Source organism: Trachypithecus francoisi, unplaced genomic scaffold, assembly GCF_009764315.1.
Source record: "Trachypithecus francoisi isolate TF-2019V2 unplaced genomic scaffold, Tfra_2.0 Lachesis_group12, whole genome shotgun sequence".
Classification (NCBI taxonomy): domain Eukaryota; kingdom Metazoa; phylum Chordata; class Mammalia; order Primates; family Cercopithecidae; genus Trachypithecus; species Trachypithecus francoisi.
Genome location: NW_022681457.1, coordinates 20,223,800 through 20,246,122, shown reverse-complemented (window position 1 = coordinate 20,246,122; position 22,323 = coordinate 20,223,800). Strand labels below are relative to the sequence as shown.

The window sequence follows — 22,323 nt, the reverse complement described above, 5'->3', positions numbered from 1 at the left end:
CCCCGTATCTACTAAAAATACAAAAATTAGCCGGGCGTGGTGGCCCGTAATCCCAGCTACTTGGGAGGCTGAGGCAGGAGAATCGCTTGAACCCGGGAGGCGGAGGTTGCAGTGAGCCGAGATCGCGCCACTGCACCCCAGCCTGGGCAAAAAGAGTGAAACTCTGTCTCAAAAAAAAAAAACAAAAAAGCTCAGGCGTAGGCCACTTCCCAAGGTCTCTACAAGTCAACAAATTAGAAAAGACGAAGCCCCAGGCCTCTGGGGGCGCCTTTGCTCTGGAAACCCCGCCTCCCGGCACGGGAGGGGCTGGACGACACTTCAACCCCGCCCCGTGACGCGTTAGGCCCTGCCCTCGGACCATCTTCGTCTCGCGGGATCTCTCGGGAGGATAGACGGGGTCAGGTCCCATCATGGCGGCTGAAGAGGCTGATGTGGATATCGAAGGGGACGTGGTAGCGGCGGCGGGGTCACAGCCAGGGTGAGGCTTACAGACCGGGTCTCTCTGGGGCGGAAAGGGGACTGCATTCAAGGAGAGGGCCCTGGGAAAACTGCAGGTCCGGCAAGCGAAAAGGGAACAGAAGACTATCGCCTGGGCCAGGGTCTCCTGTGGGCCTGGGAGGCGCCGCGCCCGCCGGCTTGTCCCGAGCCCAGCGGGCAGGGGGGTTACGGGGAGCTCAGGTACTCCTGTGTCGCTTTCACCTTTTGCCGGATGCTGTGAGGGCACCGATTTCGCCTACCACATTGCGTTTGTTTTACATTTAGATTCCTTCTTCCGTTCCCTCCTTTTCAGGATCTCTTCGACTGTAACTAGAACAAGAGCGGCTACGGACGAGACCTGAGCACAGGGACTCTTACTCTGTGGCTAGCTAGCCGTGTGACCTTGGGCGAGTCGTTTCATCCCTTCCACATGGGGATAGTTGTAAAACTTCTGAGAGGCAGCTTCACTTAAAGGGGCTAGGTTTTAGAGTTGGACAGTTGTGGGTTTTCCTTCTGCATTTGCTCGCCCTACCAGTTAATAGCAATGTGACCTTGGGCAAGATAATTAACTTGTCTGAGCCTCAGACTGCTCATATTTAAACTGAGATTCATGATATGTGCCTCATGAAATTGTGAAGATCAAATCAAATAATTGTGAGATATGCTTAAGCATACGGTAGGTGCCCTCTAAATGTATTCTTTACCATCCTGTTACCCTCGGGGACAGTAGTGTGAGAATCCAGTGAGGGATCACATTTTTTTACAATACCTCTTCCAGCAGAACAAACAACCTAGTGTGATTTGACACGGAACCTCCTTTGACTCCTTGCTTTCTGAATGAAAAATGAGTCTCCTTTTAGTCATGGAGTCTAGCCATGGAGTCCAAGTCATTTAGTCTAGCCATGACTATACTAGCCAGGAATCAGAAGACCTGAGTTCTAAAGTCAACCAGCTATGTCTGTAATTTTGTACAATTTCCTTAGAACTGTATTAGCTTGAACCATATGAAATTGCCAATATTTAGACCATTTTTGTTCTATAAAGTGGCAATTTCATGTAGTTCAGCTTAATATCAGGGCCTCTGTGAACTGGGGAGAAGTACTAACCCAGCGCTTGAGGTACTAACATAGTGTGTTTAGAAGTGTATCATTAACTCTAAAGCCCTATAAAGACATGAGGGGTAATTAAACTCATATGGTCATTGTCCCTCAGAGCTTTGCAGATAAGTAAGGAGCCCTTAATAACAATACTTGTTGACATTCATGTAGTGTTTAAATCTTCACCAAGTGCTTTTGCATGCTTGATTTAATTTACTTTTCACAACAAGTTAATGAAACAGGTTGGCAGGGATACTTATCTGCAGTCTAGAAAGAAATGGGCTGGCCTTGGAAACACTAAAGATTGATCACCTGAGGGCATTGGCTGTATGCTTCTTCCATAGATTTATCTTAATTTTTCTGATTGTGTTTAATTTTTCCCCCTTTTCTTTTTCTTCTTATTTTGGTTGAGGCCTAGGTCTACTCACCAGTAGCACTCATGGTAACAAGCACGATTACAAAGGTTATTGGTTCCTGGTGATGGTTACAACCATTGTCTTACACAACCCCAAGGAGTATCATTAATATTATATTTTGGTAAATAGTGCCCAGTGGTGTTGGAGCTCCAACCATATGGAATTTAGTGTAATAGTACTCTCTGAAGTATGTAGTTACAGTTGATAATAGCATCTGTGAAACCCTTGAGGATTAATTTAATAGACACTTGTAAGCACTTGGTAAGTGCTAGATGTCAAAGTTAGAAGGTGGCATTGAAACTTTTTGGTTTCTCTTCTACTTCTACCATTCTTTCTCATCCCTCTTTTCTTAATGTTCTTTACATCCTGGTGTTGCAAGGAGTTTTCTCATCGGACTTTTATTCACTGACCACACAGTCCTTCTCAAGACTTCAACTTCTCTTTGTTAGGTTGAACGACATGAAGTTTTACCAGTGTTCAACCATTTTTGACTTGGCAGCTTATGTTTCCCAAATCTGTTACCAACCCAGATCTCTCTCTTAAGTGACAGATCCATTTATCCAGTTCTCTGAATCTATCTATACTTGGATGTCCCACAGGCATCTCAGTTTCACCTTATAAGTTTTCCCCACCAAATCTGCCTCTTCACTGTATGTACCCTGGTTTAGTAAATGTCACCTACACACACCCAGTCACCCAAAGCACAGACCTAAACTTCATCATTCCTTACTTCCCTCCTTCTACTCCTCTACCCTATCAGTTATTTAGGGCTGTTGATTCTGTCTAAATATCTTCTCAACTGTATTCACTTCTTCCTGTTCTCACTGTCCCATAGCTGCAAGTTATTGTTACCTTTCTCTAGTATTTTTATGATCTCTCCCTCTTAACTGCTCCTTGTCTCCTTACCCCCCTTCTGTTATATTCTGAAGTTAGAGTAATCTTTCTTACATCCAAATCAGATCATGTTATTCTCTTCACTCCCCAGTTGGTTTTTTGATAAAAATCCTCATTTTTTAACTTCCAGAGATCTGACTGATCCATGCCCCACCTACCTTGTTCATTCAGTCCAACAAATATTGATTGAGTACTTTCTAAATGCCATGCACTGATATATAACAGTGTATCAGAACTAAGTCTGTGCTGTCATAGAGCTAACATTCTTGTTAGATGACATAAACAGCAGTCTTAATTAAACGTATGTCAGATGGAGATGGGTGGAGAAAGATAAAGGAGGGGAGGTGAATGGTTTGACAGCTTTATCTTTTACATTTATCCAGGAAAATTATATAAGATTGGAAGCTACAGGACCTCAGAGGCAGTATGAATACACTAGAAGGACTGGATTTGGAAAGTGGGAGAAACAACAGAATTGGGGCAGATTAAATGGGGTTTGTGAAGAAAAAAGAGCAGGCTTGGATTTCTGGCTTGGATAACTAGGGAGATGGTAGTGCCACTGAGTGAGATGGTGAACAGTGGAAGAGTAGCAGATTTGGGAGGAAAGGTGATTTCAAGCTTTAAACATGCTAATATGTGGTAATCAGGCAGATATCCAGAAGTAGCTACCAGAGTATGAGTGTTGCTGATTCTTCTTATTGAGGAATAAAAAGATTTCTACAGTGAACTTGAAATGATAGTGGTTCTACTTTCTGAACTCTTGGCAGACCTAGTTATTTGAGCAAAGATTTCCTTGAGCTAATACAAGTCTCAGAATCCTTTATTTAGCCTTGCTGGTAGTCTCTTCCAGGTCATAGTTGGCATTTAAGATTAAGCCTATTTGCCATCAACAGTTGAGAGAAATGATTGCTTTTAGAGAATAGTTCATTAGCCCCACAATTTATTATAACTACTGCCTAATTAAAGAGTCAAATTTATAAGCCTGTTGAAAGGTTTTTGCAGTCTTAGAGATGGAAAATTCTTACCACTAGACTAGGTCTAGAAAAAGTCAATGAGCAAAATAATTAAATTTATATCATGGATTGAGCCCCCTAAAACTTATTCAGCCTTTTCAAATATGGGGTAAACAATGTAACTTTAAAGAGTTCTTATGAGCTTAATGAAAAGAGTGAGATAATTAACAAAGTTTGATCTCTCGTGGACATTGAAAAGCCTCCAAATCAAATTAATTTTTTAAATTGTATGAGTTGTTATTAAAACCACATTTTTCTTATCTATTCACTGTACTGTCCTTTGAGTATTTTCTGTTTTGTTTCTGTCATCTAGTTTTTGTTTTTTTTTTCCATTTTATGGGTGGTGCTACTGATGGTGGTTTTTATAATTTAGATACAACTAAAAGGTTTAATCACAAAGTTGAATTCCTGTATACACATGGGTACTGGTACTAATCAACTGAAACTGCATTGTTGGTTCATCGTCACAGAGCATGTTGCGATTGCTGCTTTGGGGTATTGTTTTCCTCATGAGATTGTTTATTCTTGAGAACCAAAAGAAGTGAGCAGTCAGACTTGATGTTTCACAATTGAGATGGGGTAGCTTAGCACTACCATGTATTTCACAGGCCAAAGAGGTAGAGCAGGCATTTCCACGATGTTAAAACTGTTTGTTAAGCATTTGCTTAGTTCCCTTACTACCTGCCAGCTTCTGTGCTGTGTGAGTTACATTCATTAACCAGTATGATTTTCACTTACATACTCATTTTCTTAATTATTACAGAAGTGACAAAAATACAGCATCAGTTTTACAAAAAGATCACTATCTTGATTCATCTTGGAGAACAGAGAATGGCCTTATTGTAAGTATTTTACAAAAATATCAGGTGCATTAAGCTGTTATTTATTGCCTAGAGTGCTGCTTTTTTTTTTTTTTTAACTTAGTGCTAGTTCTCAACTATCACAGATGTAATATTTTTCTTTTATAGAAATTTAGAATTTTTCTTACTTTAGAAATAGAAACCTCTTCTTTTGGCATTGAAAAATGGCCTGTTGAGGAACAGGTTTGGAGCCCGCTAGATTTAGGTATAGATCCTTGCTGTACCACTTCTCAAATTTGTGAACTTCAGTTTCTTAACACCTAAAAAAGTGGTAGGTGGGCAAGGTGGCTCCTGCCTATAATCCCAGTGCTTTGAGAAACCAAGGCAGGAGAATTCCTTGAGCCCAGGAGTTTGAGATTGCACTGAACTCTGATTGTGCCCCTGCTCTCCAACCTCGGCAACAGAGTGAGACCCGGTCTCAAAGAGAAAAAAAAAAAAGGGATTATCACAGGGCTTATTTCTTCATGTAGTAATTACTTATTGAGTACTTATTGTGTGCCAGTCAGTAGGTCAGGCTTGGAGAATATGACTATAATGAAGACAGACATGTTCCTGCTCCCAAGAAGCTTATATTCTGAAAGGGAGTTAGATAATAAACAGGCAGACAGACTAGTAATAGATTTTGAAGGAAATAAGCAAGATGCTGACTGAGAGTACCACAGTGGGAAACCTAGTTTAGATTTAACTGTCAGTGCGGGAATCTCAGAGGAGGTGAGATTTAAGTAGAAATTGATGGGAAAAAGGGTAGATATGTGAACAGTTAAAATAAAAAATTCTAGGCAGAAGAAACAGCAACTACAGAAGCTCTGGTTGAAGGCCAGTGTCTAGAATATGGTGGGAAAGGGAGGAGTGGCAGCATGTGGCAAAGTTGGAGAGGCAGGCTAGAGTTCTGTCATGCAGGACTTATGAGTTGGCTTATGCTAAAGGGTTTATGTTTTGTTTTAAAGGAACTGGGATATTGAAACATTTCATATAGATTTAATAGAGATTAGCAATATATTTTTATAAAATTAATTTTGGGTACTGTGGTAAAGACTGGAGGGAAGTAAGAGTGGAGTTAAAGGGACTAGTTAGGAAACATTCACAGTAATTGAAGCAAGATTTGATGATTGGGACTTGGCCTGAGGTAGTAGCAGAAGAGATAGAATAGATGGATTTGAATTATATTTTGGAGGTAGAACTGGTTGATAGATTGGATATGGGCACCAAAGGAAAAGGAAAGAATACACAGTGATTCCTGAATTTCTACATGGAATAACTTAGTGAACAACAGTGCCTTTTATAGAGTTGGGAATGCAGAGGGAGAAGCAGGTGGAGATAAGTGATGGTGAGTTCTGTTTTAGATATGTTGAGTTCTAGAAGCCAGTTAGATATCCAAGTAGAAATATTGGATGGGCTGTTGGATATTATGGTCTAGAGGTTGAAGAAGAGATATGAGCTGAAAATATTTAACCTAGAGCATTGAAAATGAGTAGGATCATGGAGATTGTAACTGAGGAAAAAGGAGAGTTAGTGGCGAGTTTTGGAAAGAGGTTAAGTGTCTAACAGAGCATCTGATGCCTAACAAATGATTCCTTTTTTGGATGGCGATTATTACCTCATCCTGGGCAGGAGCATGAGTCTGGGAATCCAGCAGACTCGGGTGTAAAGTCTCTGCTCTTCCACTTAAAATGCGAGTAGTGCTATGGTCGCTCCGATAAAGTATTAATGCCTATCTCAGTGTTACTGTGGTAATCAAAAATATGTCTGTGTGCTCAGTAAATGGTGGCTGTCATTTGTAATCATTATATCATGTATTTTTCTTTAACAAAACAGAAGATAATTTCAAAAAGCAATAAATAAAAAGAAAAATATATTCTCCTTTTTAATAGCCTTGGACTTTGGATAACACCATCAGTGAAGAGAACAGAGCTGTTATTGAGAAAATGTTGTTGGAAGAAGAGTATCCTTTAATGATGATGAGGAAAGTACAGGTTTCAGGGTGAAAAATCTATAAATGCAAAAATTACAAGAGGCCACTTTTTACTAGATGGATTTTATTCAGCCCCAGACTGCTATTATATAATACCATGTTGCCTGTGTATGCAAAAAGCAGCATTTTATTCCTTGGGTTCTGTTTTACTGCTACATCTGAGATCTGATTGCATATTTTGAGTTTCTGTCACTAGCCAACTGTTTATGATACATGAATATTGAGTAGAAATGATAGAATATTTAAGTCACTTTGAACCTTAAGTCCAAGCTTGCATTTTTAAAGTTATATAAACCGAAACCCAGAGATGTTAATTTGTCCAAGGACACAGAGTTGGTACATGTAAAAGTTCTTCTCACTTCATAATTTACAGGTGTTACGTGGGAGGAATCTAAATAAAAAGCACAAAACAAATACTATAGAATGAAGATTTTTTTTCCCTACATTTGTGGATCCTTATAGCTCAGTTTTCATACACATAAAAGGAGAGGATTGAACAAAATGATTTCTGATTTTATGATTTGTAAAGATAGCTAGTCATAGTCTAATAAGTAGTGGTTTATTAACCTCTTTCATCTTCATTTTATGGATTTCTTCTCACTAAGTGAGAATTTCTCTGCTCCCACTATTTCCACTTACTGCCATGTTGATTTTAGAGTGTCTCTGTACCTTTAATTATCATAGGTTTAACCCCATTTAGACTTTCTTATTCTCTAATTCTCCCTCGACATTGCAGTTGTAGCCTAGATTATTGCTCTTCAGAGAAAGTCACATATAATTTAAAATTTTCCAATATCCTCATTTAACACAAAGGAAATTAATTTTAATAATATATATTATATAACCTAAAATATTTTAAATATTCTCATTTTAACATTTAAGATAAAAACATGAGATAATTTTACATTCTTTGTTTTGTGCTAAGTCTTTGAAATACACCATGTTTTTGTTTTGTTTTGTTTGTTTTTTTTTTTGAGACAGAGTCTCGCCCTGTAACCCAGGCTGGAGTGCAATGGCGCGATCTTGGCTTACTGAACCTCTGCCTCCGTGGTTCAAGCGATTCTCCTGCCTCAGCCTCCTGAGTAGCTGGGATTACGGGCGCACACCACCACATCTGGCTATTTTTTGTATCTTTAGTAGAGATGGGGTTTCACCATGTTGGCCAGGCTGGTCTCGAATTCCTGACCTCGTGATCCACCTGCGTCGGCCTCCCAAAGTGCTGGGATTACAGGCATGAGCCTTAGCGCCCAGCCAAAATCCACTGTGTTTTATACTTAGAGTACATCCTGGTTCATGCAAATAGTGTTTCTACTATTTGCTCAGAAGTCACACATGTGATTGGTGGCCACTGTGCAAGTCTAGATAAAACACTTAAGTAGTCAGTGGTTCACTTCTAGATATAGAAACAAATAATGAGAGTATCTTTGTTCTCAGCACTATTCCTAGCATAGTACCTGACATATACAGTATACAGCCATTAAATACTTGTTAAGTGAAGAATATCTCAGGCTAATCTTAAAAGTATTTCATCAGACTAGTTTTAAGAGCTTTAAGAGGGAAGTTCCCTGGTAGATTTGATCTAAATGTTTACTATTTTTATTAAGGTAGAGAAGATCCTTAGATTCTTTTCTGTAGGCTTTAGAAATGTGAAAAATTATTCCAAAATTGCCTTGGACAGCCAACCAAATTTATCTTTTACATTCTCCATATGTTTTGGAAGAAAATATTTAAACCAGGGTGTCCAATCTTTTGGCTTCCCTGAACCACACTGGAAGAAGAATTTTCTTGGGCCCAACATAAAGTACACTAGCGATAGCTGATGAGCTAAAAAAAAAAAAATCGCAAAATAATCTCATAATATTTAAAGAAAGTTTACGAATTTCTGTTGGGCCACATTAGAAGATTCTGTTCTGGGCCACATGTAGCCTGCAGGCAGAGGGTTGGACAAACTTGATTCAAATGTGGAGGCTGTTTCTTCTTGTAGTCACTTCTAATTGGGAAGACAAAGGAACTATTAATAACATTTATGTAGCATACCTTTTGTATAAGTGATGTAAAAATTACATGACTGTAATATTGTTTAAAAAGTTTCCTTAATAATTACACAGATATTATTTATCTAAAAAATCACTACCGGAAAAAGTCTGGCTTGATCAAAAGGGAGATGATAAAAAATACATGAAGAGGTAAAATCAATTTATATTATTTCTAAAAGTCTGGATGGTATTTTTAGAAACCTCACACGCTTCCTTATTTTCTTTTTTCATGTGATGCAGTCTGCAGAAAACAGCAAAAATCATGTATGTACTTACATTTTATATTTCTAAATCTGTTTTCATTAGTTAAAAATTATGGAAGAATTTTTTTTTTTTTAATTATAGTTGGCCTGTGGAAAAGCCCTCTTGACCTTGGGTTTTACAAAAACATAAAGTAGATATAAAAACAGGTTTTTTTATAAAGACGTTGGAATGGCACAGGTATAATTTTATCATGTTATTTATTTGCCAGAATTTCTTTTATGGCCCTACATAGGCAGTTCTATCATATTGTGAAAAATATGGTTGTCTAGGGATTTATGGGGAAACTTTGAGAAGCTATTATGTAATATATTGGAATTGACTTGATTTCTTTTATTCTGTCAGTTAATTTTCACTTATTTTCAACAAAATTTTCATTTGGATTTGTGACTTTCAAAAATTATCTGAAGAAATTACTATTTAAAAAATATCCTTTCCCTATAATTGAAAAAATGTTATTTAGCATTTATGAATTTGGAAGTTTATGGTCCCTTAAAGGGTGGGTTTACATATTTGCAATTGCCCAAGAGGTTGAGTACTGAGCAGCCTTTTGCTTTTGTATTTTGCGAATAAACAACGAAATGAAATTAACAAAAGGATTAATGGCTTGCTTAAATTAAATGAGTGAGCTTCATCAGTTTTATTTTCAATTCCTTGAGATAATGAATTTTAAAAACAATAAATATAATGCTGTAGTTTTTGACTTCTTTCCTATCTTAATATTTACATGGATTTACATGAAAGAACTAAAGAGAGTATTTGTGAAACCGATTTAAACTCTTACATGCCTTTCAGGATTTGGGAATGTATTAACACCTGCTGCTTTGTATCCAGTCTAAGGGAGCCTATTTGTTTGTTATCACATTGACTTCCTTTAATGTCTTTTAGTGTTATCCTCACTCAAACCCAAGGATTATGTCTTTTGGGGCTCCCATCATCCTGAGCTAGAGACACGTGACAGGGTAAATCTCTGCCCCCAGGTAGAGGTTGTAGCCTTCTTGTTTTGTTTGTTTATTTTTAATTCCTAGACTCAAAGTATTGAATTTAGCCCATGGCAATCTATAACCTTTAGTTACATAAATATGGAATGTTCCATTTCAGAAATTTTTTTTGCAATTCCTTTTTTTCCCCTCAGGGTACATTCTCCTACAAAACCAGCCAGTTACTCAGTAAAGTGGACGATAGAAGAAAAAGAGCTGTTTGAACAAGGGCTGGTAAATAGAGCAATTTTAAATTTTTAGTAAAATAATTCTAGAAGCAAATATTGGTAAAGTTATAAGGTTAAATTAATTTATAGAGACCTGAATTTTCTTTTTAATTACAGTTTTAACACCTTTAGTTCTTCTGTAGTTAGAGTAATGATGTTTATAGTGTAGTGCAAGAGAATTCCTTTTAACTTAGATCTAAGATACTAAAATACTAAAATAGATTTAGATCTGTAGTTTTCATTCTTTTGGTATGATCAAAATCCAAGAAATTGAGGTGTATCTGTATACATGACACCAACTACCTGGATTAAAAGGCAGAATTATTTAGTAGTCTCTTTTTTTGAAACAAAACAAAAACTTGTATATTTGACACTGTTGGGGGTGATCAGCTGAGTTTTTAGTCAAATTCGGCATTGTATACACTGTCTAAATATTTCAGCGACTGTAAATGAAGACCAGAAACTTTTTTGTGTGTGAATGTCTATTACATTGAAATCTATTTAAATGTTCACAAGTTGCATAATGCAAAAGATATGTATTCTGGTTTCTAATTCTGAAAATACCCCTTAATATGAAGAAACTTAAAAAAAAATACTGTCGAGATTAGTTTATATCTTTTCCTTTAAGGTGCATGTTACGTAGTAGTGTTCTAAGTAATTTTGAAATTATGTGTATTTATACATTACATATATAGAATATTTGTATATATTAAATTTATGTATGCTAATTGAAGTATCATTAACATTTCTACAGATGATAAGAATAAAATGTTTGTATTTGTATTTTAGTCAACACCATGACGTCTATATACTGTATGATATTCTTATATAAATATATAAACGATCTTGAGGTTTTTATCTCTTCAAGACTTTTTCCTATACCGATTATTTTTTTATATTGATATTTCAGTCTGTTGTGTGATTATCATTTATATGATCTAACTTTAATTAATCATTTATTTAAGATTCCTGACAACTTTGGTGTTTTGCCTCTTATCAAAGAGCAGATACATAATGTTAGGTTTTAAAGGGAAGGTGAGGGTTAAAGTAGGACACACACACACAGAAGGAGGGCAGCTCAACAGCAAATACAGGCTTTATGTCCAGCATAAAACCTACAGAAGTGGTGGACCAACCTAATGCCAGAGCCCGCTGCTGCTTACAGCCTGGGGCGATTTATAGGTATGGGCAGAAGAGGTCTGGGCAGCAGGATATTGATAAGATATTCCTGTCATGAGGCAGTTCTGGCCCTTGTTCCGGCAGGATGTCATCATGGTGTTTCGGGTGTTTTTTGGACCTTTGTCGAGCAAGATAGGATAGGGACGTTTCTTTAGTTGGGCCTTTGTTTGTCTTGTGGTCAGGTGGTTAGGCAGGATATTTCTCATGGCCTGAACACCTGTGAAATGTTTCACTTTGACAAAGGTCTGCAAAATAGCAGGGAGCTTACAACATGGTGCAGTTTGTGCTAACACATACATACATACATATGCAAACAGATTCAATTTAAGGTTCATTTTTAGGTTGTTGTTTTTTATGTTGGTGGTACTTATGGGGACTACATTTGCATGGTTTAGAATTCAAAAGGTTCCTAAAGTTATAGGGTATTAAGTCTTCTCACACTCATCTTAGCCTTCAGTTCTCTTTGCCTGGGGTAAACAGTGTCTTCTTCGTGTTTTCTTTCAGAGATATTTGTCCGTATATAAGTAAATATGTATTTATTTATATAGCGATATAGAGACCTCTGTCTATTTACATTAAGGGAGATTTTAAACTTGGAATGTTTGCTTACACAACAAGCATGGAATTATTGGTTGTATTCTCAGCTTTTTTTTTAACACATTGATAAAGTTTGTTTACAGACTGAATTCTCTCAGGCTTGGGAGTAGGGAATTGGGTGGTACTGAATGATGAAGAAAGGCTTTTTTCCTTCCCTTTTTTGGGCATGGGACTCTCCCTTTGCTCTATTTTGAAACTGGTGAATTTTTCTTTGCTCCTTCTTTTTTTACCTTTTTTTTTTTTTTTTTTTTAAAGAAACAGGGTCTCGCTATGCTGCCCAGGCTTTGAACTCCTGAGTTCAGGTGATCCTCTTGCCTCAGTCTCCTAAGTAGCTAGGACCACAGACACGGGCCACTGTGCCTGGCTTGTTTGCTCCTCTTGTTCGTGTTCTTTCCCTAATTTTTCTAGTACCCAAGTCCCTACTCTTCTACTAATCATACCTTAATCCAGATCTGTCCTGTCTCCACAAATCTCCATGCTACCTACCAGTGTTATCTATTTGTCTTCATCCCACAATAAAGATAAGTAGTTCTTCAGTAAATTGATCTCAGCTAGGTGTTAAGAGCAATCTTAAATAATTACTTTATATTTACTAATAATTTTCAGAAGTTCTTTAAGAAATTGTCCAAATGTCATGTTTTCTAATGAATATCAGAAATTTACTTAAATTAAGGTTTATCATTTGGGTCAGATCTTTGAAAATGATTTGCTGCTGTAAGGCATGACTGCCTGGGCTGTAAATCTGACCCTAGGGTCAACTTTCCTAAGTTGTGGCTAGTTTTTTGTTTTTCATAGTTTTAAGAATTCTAAAAATTTAGAATTATTGAGCTACCTTAGGAAGTAGAGAATATCTTAAGTTGGGGATATAGCAAAGAGGCTTTACGTATTAAATTATAGTTAGACTTGATACCCAACAATCCCTTTTAGCTGTCAAATTATGTGTTGCTTTCTGTACTTGAGAACACTCAGGAGCTCCCTCACATTCTCGTTTTTTTCACTCCATAGCTTCAGTGTTACGAGGTACACAGCCTTTGACACCAAGGTGTGGGAGGTGTCAGAAGACATTAGTTGGAGGGTAGGCAACATAGTGAGACCCCATCTCTACAAAAAATAAAAAATTAGCCAGGCAAGGTGGTGCATACCTGTAGTCCCAGCTACTGGAAAGGCTGAGGTGGGAGGATTGCTTAAGCCCAGGAGGTTGAGGCTGCATGAGTCGTGATCACACCACTGCACTCAGCCTGGGCAACAGAGTGAGACCCTGTCTCAAAAATGAAATAAAAACCGACAAAGACATTAACAGGGAAAACCAGAATTTATTAATGTGTGCAACATATACACATGCAAGAGAAACTCTGATGAGTAATGAAACGGGTAGTTAGAACTTTGGGGCTTATAGCATCTTAACAAAGAAGACATTTGTTGCAGAACTTCCTCATTTGTGATTTAGTCTTTTAGGTCAGTTCACTGTGATACCTGACAGAGTAAAATCTGCTGCAAGACACCTAATGGATATTGCAAAATAGGGAATCTGGGTTAAAAAAAAAAGTGTTGAAATTAGCACAGAACATGTTCAGTCGATCATATAAATGGAAAATGTAACCTATCCCCCTTTCAGGCACTTATTTATTTTAAAAAGTTATTTTAGATTTGGAACATCATAACTTATAATATGAATTCATACAGTTAGGTGATATCTTCATTTAGATAGGTGTTCTTTTTAAAAAGTAGTTTCTAAATCATTTCCATCAGTTTTCAGTAGTTCAGATTCCAAAAGAAGAATGTAGGCTTTGATTTTAAGAGCATAGTCTATATAGAAGACTTTATTATGTGCTTCAGAAAATAAAGATGTATGTTTTTTAATTTTTATTTTTTAATGTGGTAGGTGCTTGGACTATTCATAAGTAAATCAAAAGCAATTTTTTTTCAATTTTAATAATACAGGCTAAATTTGGCCGAAGATGGACCAAAATTTCAAAGCTAATTGGAAGCCGCACTGTTTTACAAGTGAAGAGCTATGCAAGACAGTATTTTAAAAATAAGGTAAGCAGAATATCAATATCCTAGTTAATGATAATATTTAGAAAAAACAAAGTAAGCAGAAGTATTTCTTTCATTCAGGCATTAAGGTCTTACTGTTAAAAGTTTTAAAAGTATTTTATACCCACATAGTACTATACAAAACCTCAGAACATATCTCAGTGTTTTGAGTATTGCAATTAAATAGATATCATGTTACTCTATTTAATTTTATAAAGTTAAATGGACAAAATAGTAATTACTCAAAAATATCCTATAAAGCAAATTGTATTTCAAAGAGAAAACCTTAGAGATCTTAATGTTTCCTCTAGAAAATAACTTTTCCTTTTGAAATATTTGCATTGTAGAAACTTATAGGAATTATTAGAGCTTAGAGGAAGTAAATGCTATCTGATTCTAAAATCTGTTAAATAGCAATGAAATTTTTACAGTTGTTATGAAGAATTGTCTGAAACTTTAATAAACTGCAGTGTTAAGAAAGGTTTGTGATCTGGTTCCTTAATGTTTCAAGTAATTTGTGCTATATGCAACCATGTCGTTTTGATATTTATGTTTTTAATATATCCTCTTTGAAGCCTAGGAACATAATTATATAAAATTGGTGAGTGTTTTGAGTGAAATTTGATATTATCTCTTCATGTAGATAATGAGTTCTACCCCGTATATAAGATTTGTTTCAGTATTATCTAGACATAGGTGGTAACTAATGGAATGGATTCATCATACATCGATTGTATGCTCCATTTTTCAACAAGACAGAAGCATTTTCAAGGCAGCTCACCAAGGTTTAGTTAATACCTCAGAACAGAATAAAGCTTAACTTGGTTATTCTTACTCTTAGGCTTCCAAGATACATGCTGTGTATCTTGGAGTGCCAGTTTCACTCAAAGACCTGGGGTAGAAGGATACATCTTTCATGTTGTAACAGAGATTAGTGTATTATGAAATCAGTGCAAAATTTCATCTGAATTTTTAAAATTATAGACAGGATACTTAAACAGCAGGGATGTGAAAAGCTGTTTCAGGCAATATGTCCAAATCTCTTTTTCCCTCCTGGTACCCTTTTATTCTCTACATAATAAGCCAGTTAACCTCAAATATTTAATCCTGGAATTCCGTTGCGCTACAGGATCTATAAATAACCACTTTCTGAGAGCTGTCATATCCCTTATGTATGTTAGTCATTTATAAGACTTTGTAAAAACTTTGTATATAAGGATTTTATTTCATGTTATATTTGCTCATTCACTTTCATTATCTTTTTTTGTTGTTGTTACATTACCAGATATTTATATCTGTAATAGCAGGTACGGGAGATAATTTTATGGCTTAAAATATAATCTCTCTTTTTTTTTCAAGTATCACATTAAAATATCATCTCTATATTATAAGCTCATTAAATAAGCCTGCAAAAGACAGTTTGTTTCTGTTGTCCCTTGTTTAAATGAAAGGTAGTTTTAATGTACTCAGTGAAGATGTCAGATTAAGGATTATTTTAGCATTGTAAGAAACAATCAGCTATGGTATCAGATATTCTAAGAAATAAGCCTTTAAAAATATTTCAATATATTGTACAATACCTTAGTATGATAGTTAGTTGGTTTATTCCATATGGTTGATCTGAGCCAGGCTGCTTTTTTCAACTTAATATTGAAAAATAAGTAGTAGTTAAATATAGGTCATGATTATTTGATTAATACAAATCACCAGACCCATGAATTAGTTATATAGTTATAGAAATTTTAAATGGTGATCCTTTACATTTGAAATGCAGTTATAGTCTCCAGTCATACCACCCTGAATACACCTGATCTTGTCTAAAATGCAGTTGTAAACCCTTTAAAGAAAAGCACATTAAAGGTATAATGTACCATTTACACGTACTCAGTTTAATAACACTGTATTTATCCTTTTAATGTGTGTGCCAGTGATTAAATTTTTAAATCTTAATATTATGGGGATTTTATTTTGATATTTAATAAGGTCAAATGCGGTCTGGAGAAAGAAACACCCAATCAGAAGAACGGCCATAATCTTCAAGTTAAAAATGAAGATAAAGGGACAAAGGCATGGACACCATCATGTTTAAGGGGACGTGCTGATCCCAATTTGAATGCTGTAAAAATTGAAAAGTTATCTGATGATGAAGAAGTAGACATCACAGATGAGGCGGACGAGTTGTCTTCTCAAACACCCCAAAATAATTCTAGCAGTGATCTCTTGTTAGACTTTCCTAATAGTAAAATGCATGAAACCAATCAAGAATTTATTGCTTCTGACAGCCAGGAAGCTCTCTTTTCCAAGCCTTCCAGGGACTGTCTTCAAAATGAAAAGCAAAATGAAACACTTTCAAGCTCAGAAATTACACTGTGGACTGAGAAACAGAGCAACAGTGACAAACAGTCAATCGAATTAAATGACCAGAAATTTAATGAATTGATTAAAAACTGCAACAAGCGAGATGGAAGGGGAATAATAGTTGATGCCAGGCAGTTGCCTTCTCCAGAGCCTTGTGAAATTCAGAAAGATTTGAATGATAATGGAATGCTTTTTCATTCTTCTTGCCAAATGGTAGAGGAAAGCCATGAGGAAGAAGAGCTTAAGCCACCAGAACAGGAAATAGAAATAGATAGAAGTATCATTCAAGAAGAAGAAAAACAAGCAATTCCTGAGTTTTTTGAGGGGCGCCAAGCTAAAACACCAGAACGCTATTTGAAAATTAGAAATTACATTTTGGATCAATGGTAAGAAAGAATTACATTTTATATGTTGTTTTAAAACCTGATATTCTGAAGTATTTTAATTAGGCCTATACAGAATTTAGAATTTTGCTAGTAAATCTAGAGATCACTACAGTAGGGAAGATTTAAGATTTCTCGTAATGAACAAAAAGCTTTGGTAAACATTATCACCTATAACTCTTATAACCCATCTTTTTGCCTATTCATTAGATTGTGGGCCTGGAATAAAAGGGATAGATGATTGCTTTTTGAAGCAGTCTCCTAGGACAGTGTTAGGAAGATATAGAGAGAACACCACTGCATGGGAAAAGGGAAATAATTCTTTCAGGTTTATCATGTGCTTTGAGTACAAAAAAGGAAAAATTTGATGACAGCAATAGTATTAAATGTGGCCAGATTGCAGAAACATTTCTCCTAAAGAGTGATCTTAAGTGCTTTTAACGTTGAACTGGTGACAATAATGTGCTATTAATTTCTTCATCCAGCTGTATCAGGATACAGTTTTCTGATAGTTGAAGCTTATTCTCTATGTTGTCAGTACTATTTATTTGAATTATTTAATGAGGGGTAGGGAACAAACCCCAAAATTTCCCACCTTATTAGCCTAATTTGAATTTTTAAAAATAGCTTAATTAAACCATCATTAAACATTTATAATTGCTGGCTGGGCACGGTGGCTCATTCCTGTAATTCCAGCAGTTTGGGAGGCTGAGGTAGGCAGATCACTTGAGGTCAGGAGTTTGAGACCAGCCTGGCCAACGTGGTGAAACCCTGTCTCTTCTAAAAAAAATGAAAAAAATTAAAAAAAAAAAAATATATATATATACACATATATGTATGTATGTATATGTGCCGGGCATCGTGGCAGGTGCCTGTAATCCCAGTTACTCAGGATGCTGAGACAGGAGAATCTCTTGAACCTGGGAGGCAGAGGTTACAGTGAGCCAAGATCGTGCCACTGCACTCCAGCCTGGGCGACAGAGCGAGACTTCATCTCAAAAAAAAAAAATCATAATTGCTAATACTGTTTCAGAAGCTATCAGATTGTATAGGGCCATCTTTACAGAGAGCTTCCTAGTTCCTTGAGCAGGGATTCTGCTTTGTCCCTTGTTCTCTTTTGTATCAAAAGCCTTCCTGTCCTACTGCAGTAAGTTTCTGCTGTAACCTAGAAGGGTTACTAAAGGAGAACAGCTTGCTATAATAAATCAGTAACCTTCATTTTACCCACACAATATAAGTCTTTGGTGTTTAAAGAGGGCTGTGTTCTAAAAGGAGGAGGTTTGTTCTTTTTCTTGACTCTTAGTTATCTTACAGATGGTGGAGGTGCTGAAAGCACAACATGTGGGTCAGTGTGGCATCATAGTATAAAGAATACTTGTAAGGAACAACTCCTGACTTTACATAGTGCTTTACAGTTTTTAAAGAGCTTTCCTACATCATCTTACTTGATTTTTTGAAACAATTCTGTAAAATATGCAGATGGCATTATGTTTATTTGCTAGAGAATGATTCTGAGATCAGGAGAGGTTTAGGGACCTGACTTTGATTATACAACCAGTTATTGACACATGAAGGACTTCAGTCTTCATGTGTCTGTAAATCACTCTTTTATTTTACATGGCCTAATTCACACTATTGACAAAGATTAGTTAAATTAGATTGCTATTGGCATCTACTTTTGTTTTTGGAAATAAGAGGGCAAATGGCCAAAATTTAAGGACCTTGAAATAATAACTAACTCAAAAATGTCCATATTGGCCAGAAGCAGTGACTCACAACTTTCATCCACGTACTTTTGGAGGCTGAGACAGGAGGATTACTTGAGGCCAGGAGTTCGAGACTAGTTTGGGCAACATAGCAAGACCCTGTCTCTACAAAAAGTTTTAAAAAACTTAGGCGTGGTGTTGTGTGCCTGTAGTCCTAGCTGCTCAGGAGGCTGAAGCAGAAGAATCACTTGAGCCCAGGAGGTCGAGGCTGCATTGAGCTGGGATCATGCCAGTGTACACTAGCCTGGGCAACAGAGCAAGATCCTGTCTCTTAAAAATGTCCATATGAATGATCACTGTATTCTTGTTACTTTAATCAAATTCTATATTTGTTACTTTGAATTTTGAATTCCAGATGAGGCAGATTAATTTATATAGGTACTATAAATTATATGGCAGTAGTTTCCTAAGTCTTTTGCCTTGGTTCATGAAACTGGTTAGGTATTGCTGCTTCATTATGGTTATTTAGCAGAACATTGTGAAAGCAAAAAATGTTTTGAACAGGAACTCACATTTGTTCAGAAATAGAAGAGAGTGAGTGGTTAGGCACTGGAGGTGGTGTTTAAAAAAAAATACAAGAGTTAAAGTTTTAAAATAAGAAGAAGCCTGCCAGATTTGTTTATAGATAAAGATCCTTTTCATAAAAGCAGATGCAGTTGATTCCCTGGTTAGGGGAATATTTTTATTAAAATAGTAACCAGTACCATTACTGAATGCCTCCCGAATACCATGTACTATATTTAAATCATCTCCAATCTTTTTGACAACCTCGTTCTCACTTTATAGATAAGAAAAATGAGGTTCACAGAGGATAAAAAAACTTGTTCCAGGTCACACTAGGTAAAGGGGATGTTAGAGTCTGCAGTCTTGACTCATTATTTTCACACTTCCATCTCCTGGCCTTGACCCTGACTTTTCACTCTGCCTTGGATGTTCTTCCCCCATATTTTGGCAAGTGTTGCTTTCTTGTCTCGTTGAAGTGTGGACAAGGGAAATTAGAGGCTTATCTAAAATATCTCACATATCTCCTCCATTTCATTCTCTTGCTCTGTATTTTATTTTCTTCATAGAACTTATTACTACCAAAAATATTACATTTTTATTTGTGTACTGTCTCTTCTCCCCTCAACCCCCATGATAATGCAGGCAACATGAGGGCAGATATTTATCTGTTTTGTTTGTTGTTGAATCTAGTTCTTAAACAATGCTCAGAATATAGAAGGTACTCTTATTTGTTAGGGGGAAAAGATTGAACATATGAACCATCATTATTCCATGAACAGATATTTTTAGAGTCCTTACCATTTGTTCAGCACTGCTAGATTACTGAGTTCTGTTTAAAGCCTTTTACTTTGAGTAGTCTTCAGTTAGCTCAGTCTAGTTTTTTTCAGACTCCTTTGGTTTCTTGGTAGCCATACTCTTGCCTGCTTTATTGCCTTCATTTGTACAATTTTGTTTCCTTTTCTTGCAGGACACACTGAAATCTCAACGTTTCTATGAAGTTGTGATACACTCCCACATCACAAATTATTTTTACCCTCTATTCTGCTTAGTGAGGCCTACCCTAAACACCCTATCTATCTAAAGTAGTCTATGCCTGTTTGTCCCAGTCTGTCCCCTTGACCATCTTACTTAGCCCTGTTGCTACCTGAAAGTGTAATATATATTGTTCATTGATTATTGACAGTCCCTCCCTTTAGAATGTAAGATCTGTAAGGTTAGAAATTTTACATTGTTTATCTGTGTATCTCTGGTGCTTAGAACAATATATTTATGGAATAAAATAATGATCACCTGAGAAATACCCATGTTATATGAGATATCTGAATACCTAAATTTATAGTATCTATACTTGAATCCTGATTCTTTCCCTTCCTTAAGTAAGTGCTTTACTCTGACCCTCTTGTTTCCTTATTTCCAAAATGAAAATAATATTAATAAAATCTACCTTGTGTAGTAGTAAAGATTAAGGATGTGTAACTCAGCACAGTAATCTGGCATAAGCACTCAGTAATTCGTTTCTACGAAGTTTTTTATTACTCTAATTTTATATTGTACCATCTAGCAAGGTACATTAAGTATATTCAATAAATACATGTTTTATTATATAAACCTCTTGTTTCTTTCATAATCTTTGGGAGTTTCTTGATTCCGCTTTGGAATCCCTTATAGTGTCTGTTTCTGTTTTCCGCTGAGAGTAAGCACTTAATATTTGTTGTCATCGTAATTAAAAACAAATATAAAACGTTTAAACATTTATAAGATAGCTGATAATTGAAAGACACTGTTAAGCAAAATAAGAGTAGATGAACCTAAGTAATGTATTACAAATTGGAAACATCTAATACTAAATATTTTCTGTATATTATCAAAATGTTCTTTGTATTTAAAGATTCAGTTTGTAACTGTCCATAAATAAATTTCTGACTTCAAGGTCCTGGGATAACTGGAATCTATGAATTTAACATTGGGGAAGAAATATTGTTTGTAAAAAATTACACTAATAAGTTACTGTATTATTTAAGGATATTTTATTTCAGAAAAAAGTACATGGGTATTATGTATTAGTATTGTATTTGTTACACATTTATACATTGAAAGGGGTTAAAAGGTAAAAAGATATTTCAATATTTAAACTTTTCCCCAGAAATCTTTTTTCACGTTTTTATTTATCCGAAATAATTGTACTTCCATCTCTTAATTAGGGAGATATGCAAACCGAAATACTTAAATAAGACCTCAGTACGTCCTGGCCTGAAGAACTGTGGGGATGTTAATTGTATTGGACGGATTCATACATACCTCGAATTGATAGGAGCAATCAATTTTGGATGTGGTAAAAATAAAAACCCAACATCTTTTACTTGATATTTTTTATCCTTACAGCACCTATTCATTTCTGTGATGGTTAGAATTCAAGTAGTTCTAGGTATATAGAATTCAGAGATGCTTTAACATTATGAAATAAATGTTTTACTAAGATTTTACTGTTGGTTAAACTGTGCTTTCATTTGACCTACAATGAAAATTGAGAGTGTAATTTTAAAGCTAAAATATTCAATCTAAGTAATAGAAATAATTTAAGAATACAGTTCTTTAGCAGATAAAAGTAAAATTATTTTATGAAAAGTCTAATAATAGCCCATTTAATTTGCAAATACTGTATTCATGCTGGAAATGCTGCCTAGCAATGTTTAAATAAAGGAAATAATTTGTGAGCCTCTACACTTAAATGTAATAAAAGCGTCAAAATAATGTTCATGGAAGACAATTTCTTGTACCTTAGTTTTTTGAAATTGAAAGTTAATGAATATACATATTTTAAAATATATTCTACTCTTTTTTTGTTTGTTTGAGACAGAGTCTTGCTCTGTTGCCCAGGCTGGAGTGCAGTGGTGCAGTCTCTGCTCACTGCAACCTCCACCTCCCGGGTTCAAGTGATTCTTTTGCTTCAGTCTCCAGGGTAGCTGGGACTACAGGCGTGTGCCGCCACGCCTGGCTAATTTTTGTATAATTAGTAGAGATGGGGTTTCACCATATTGGCCAGGCTGGTCTCGAACTCCTGACGTCGTGATTCACCTGCCTCAGCCTCCCAAAGTGCTGGGATCACAGATGTGAACCACCGTGCCTGACCTCTACTCTTTTCTTAAATTAACATGACACAACCATTCATAGCTACAAAGTTATAAGGTACATAAAACCTTGTAACCCATGGTTTAAGAAGAATATATTCTGTGTTTGTCTATGGAAGTGAGACCACTAATCAGAAA

The 22,323-nt window shown here is 36.0% G+C and overlaps 1 protein-coding gene across 6 annotated transcripts in view; it reads left to right on the top strand.

The window, feature by feature from the left end:
- Positions 1-370: 370 nt before the first annotated feature.
- The window catches only part of MYSM1 (Myb like, SWIRM and MPN domains 1), a 43,473-nt gene continuing 21,520 nt past the window's right edge, over positions 371-22,323 (top strand). For 5 of the 6 annotated variants that reach the window (XR_004440590.1, XM_033225059.1, XM_033225058.1 and 2 more), the window contains exons 1-9: positions 371-478; positions 4,661-4,739; positions 6,629-6,699; positions 8,838-8,915; positions 9,006-9,029; positions 10,162-10,240; positions 13,951-14,049; positions 16,030-16,790; positions 21,259-21,389. Coding sequence is in view for 5 of the 6 variants with exons in the window: in XM_033225059.1 (XP_033080950.1) it covers positions 411-478; positions 4,661-4,739; positions 6,629-6,699; positions 8,838-8,915; positions 9,006-9,029; positions 10,162-10,240; positions 13,951-14,049; positions 16,030-16,790; positions 21,259-21,389 (1,390 nt within the window). In the remaining variant the exon portion in view is untranslated. The remainder of the gene's footprint in view (positions 479-4,660; positions 4,740-6,628; positions 6,700-8,837; positions 8,916-9,005; positions 9,030-10,161; positions 10,241-13,950; positions 14,050-16,029; positions 16,791-21,258; positions 21,390-22,323) is intronic. The other variant, XM_033225057.1, reaches the window with a different exon arrangement.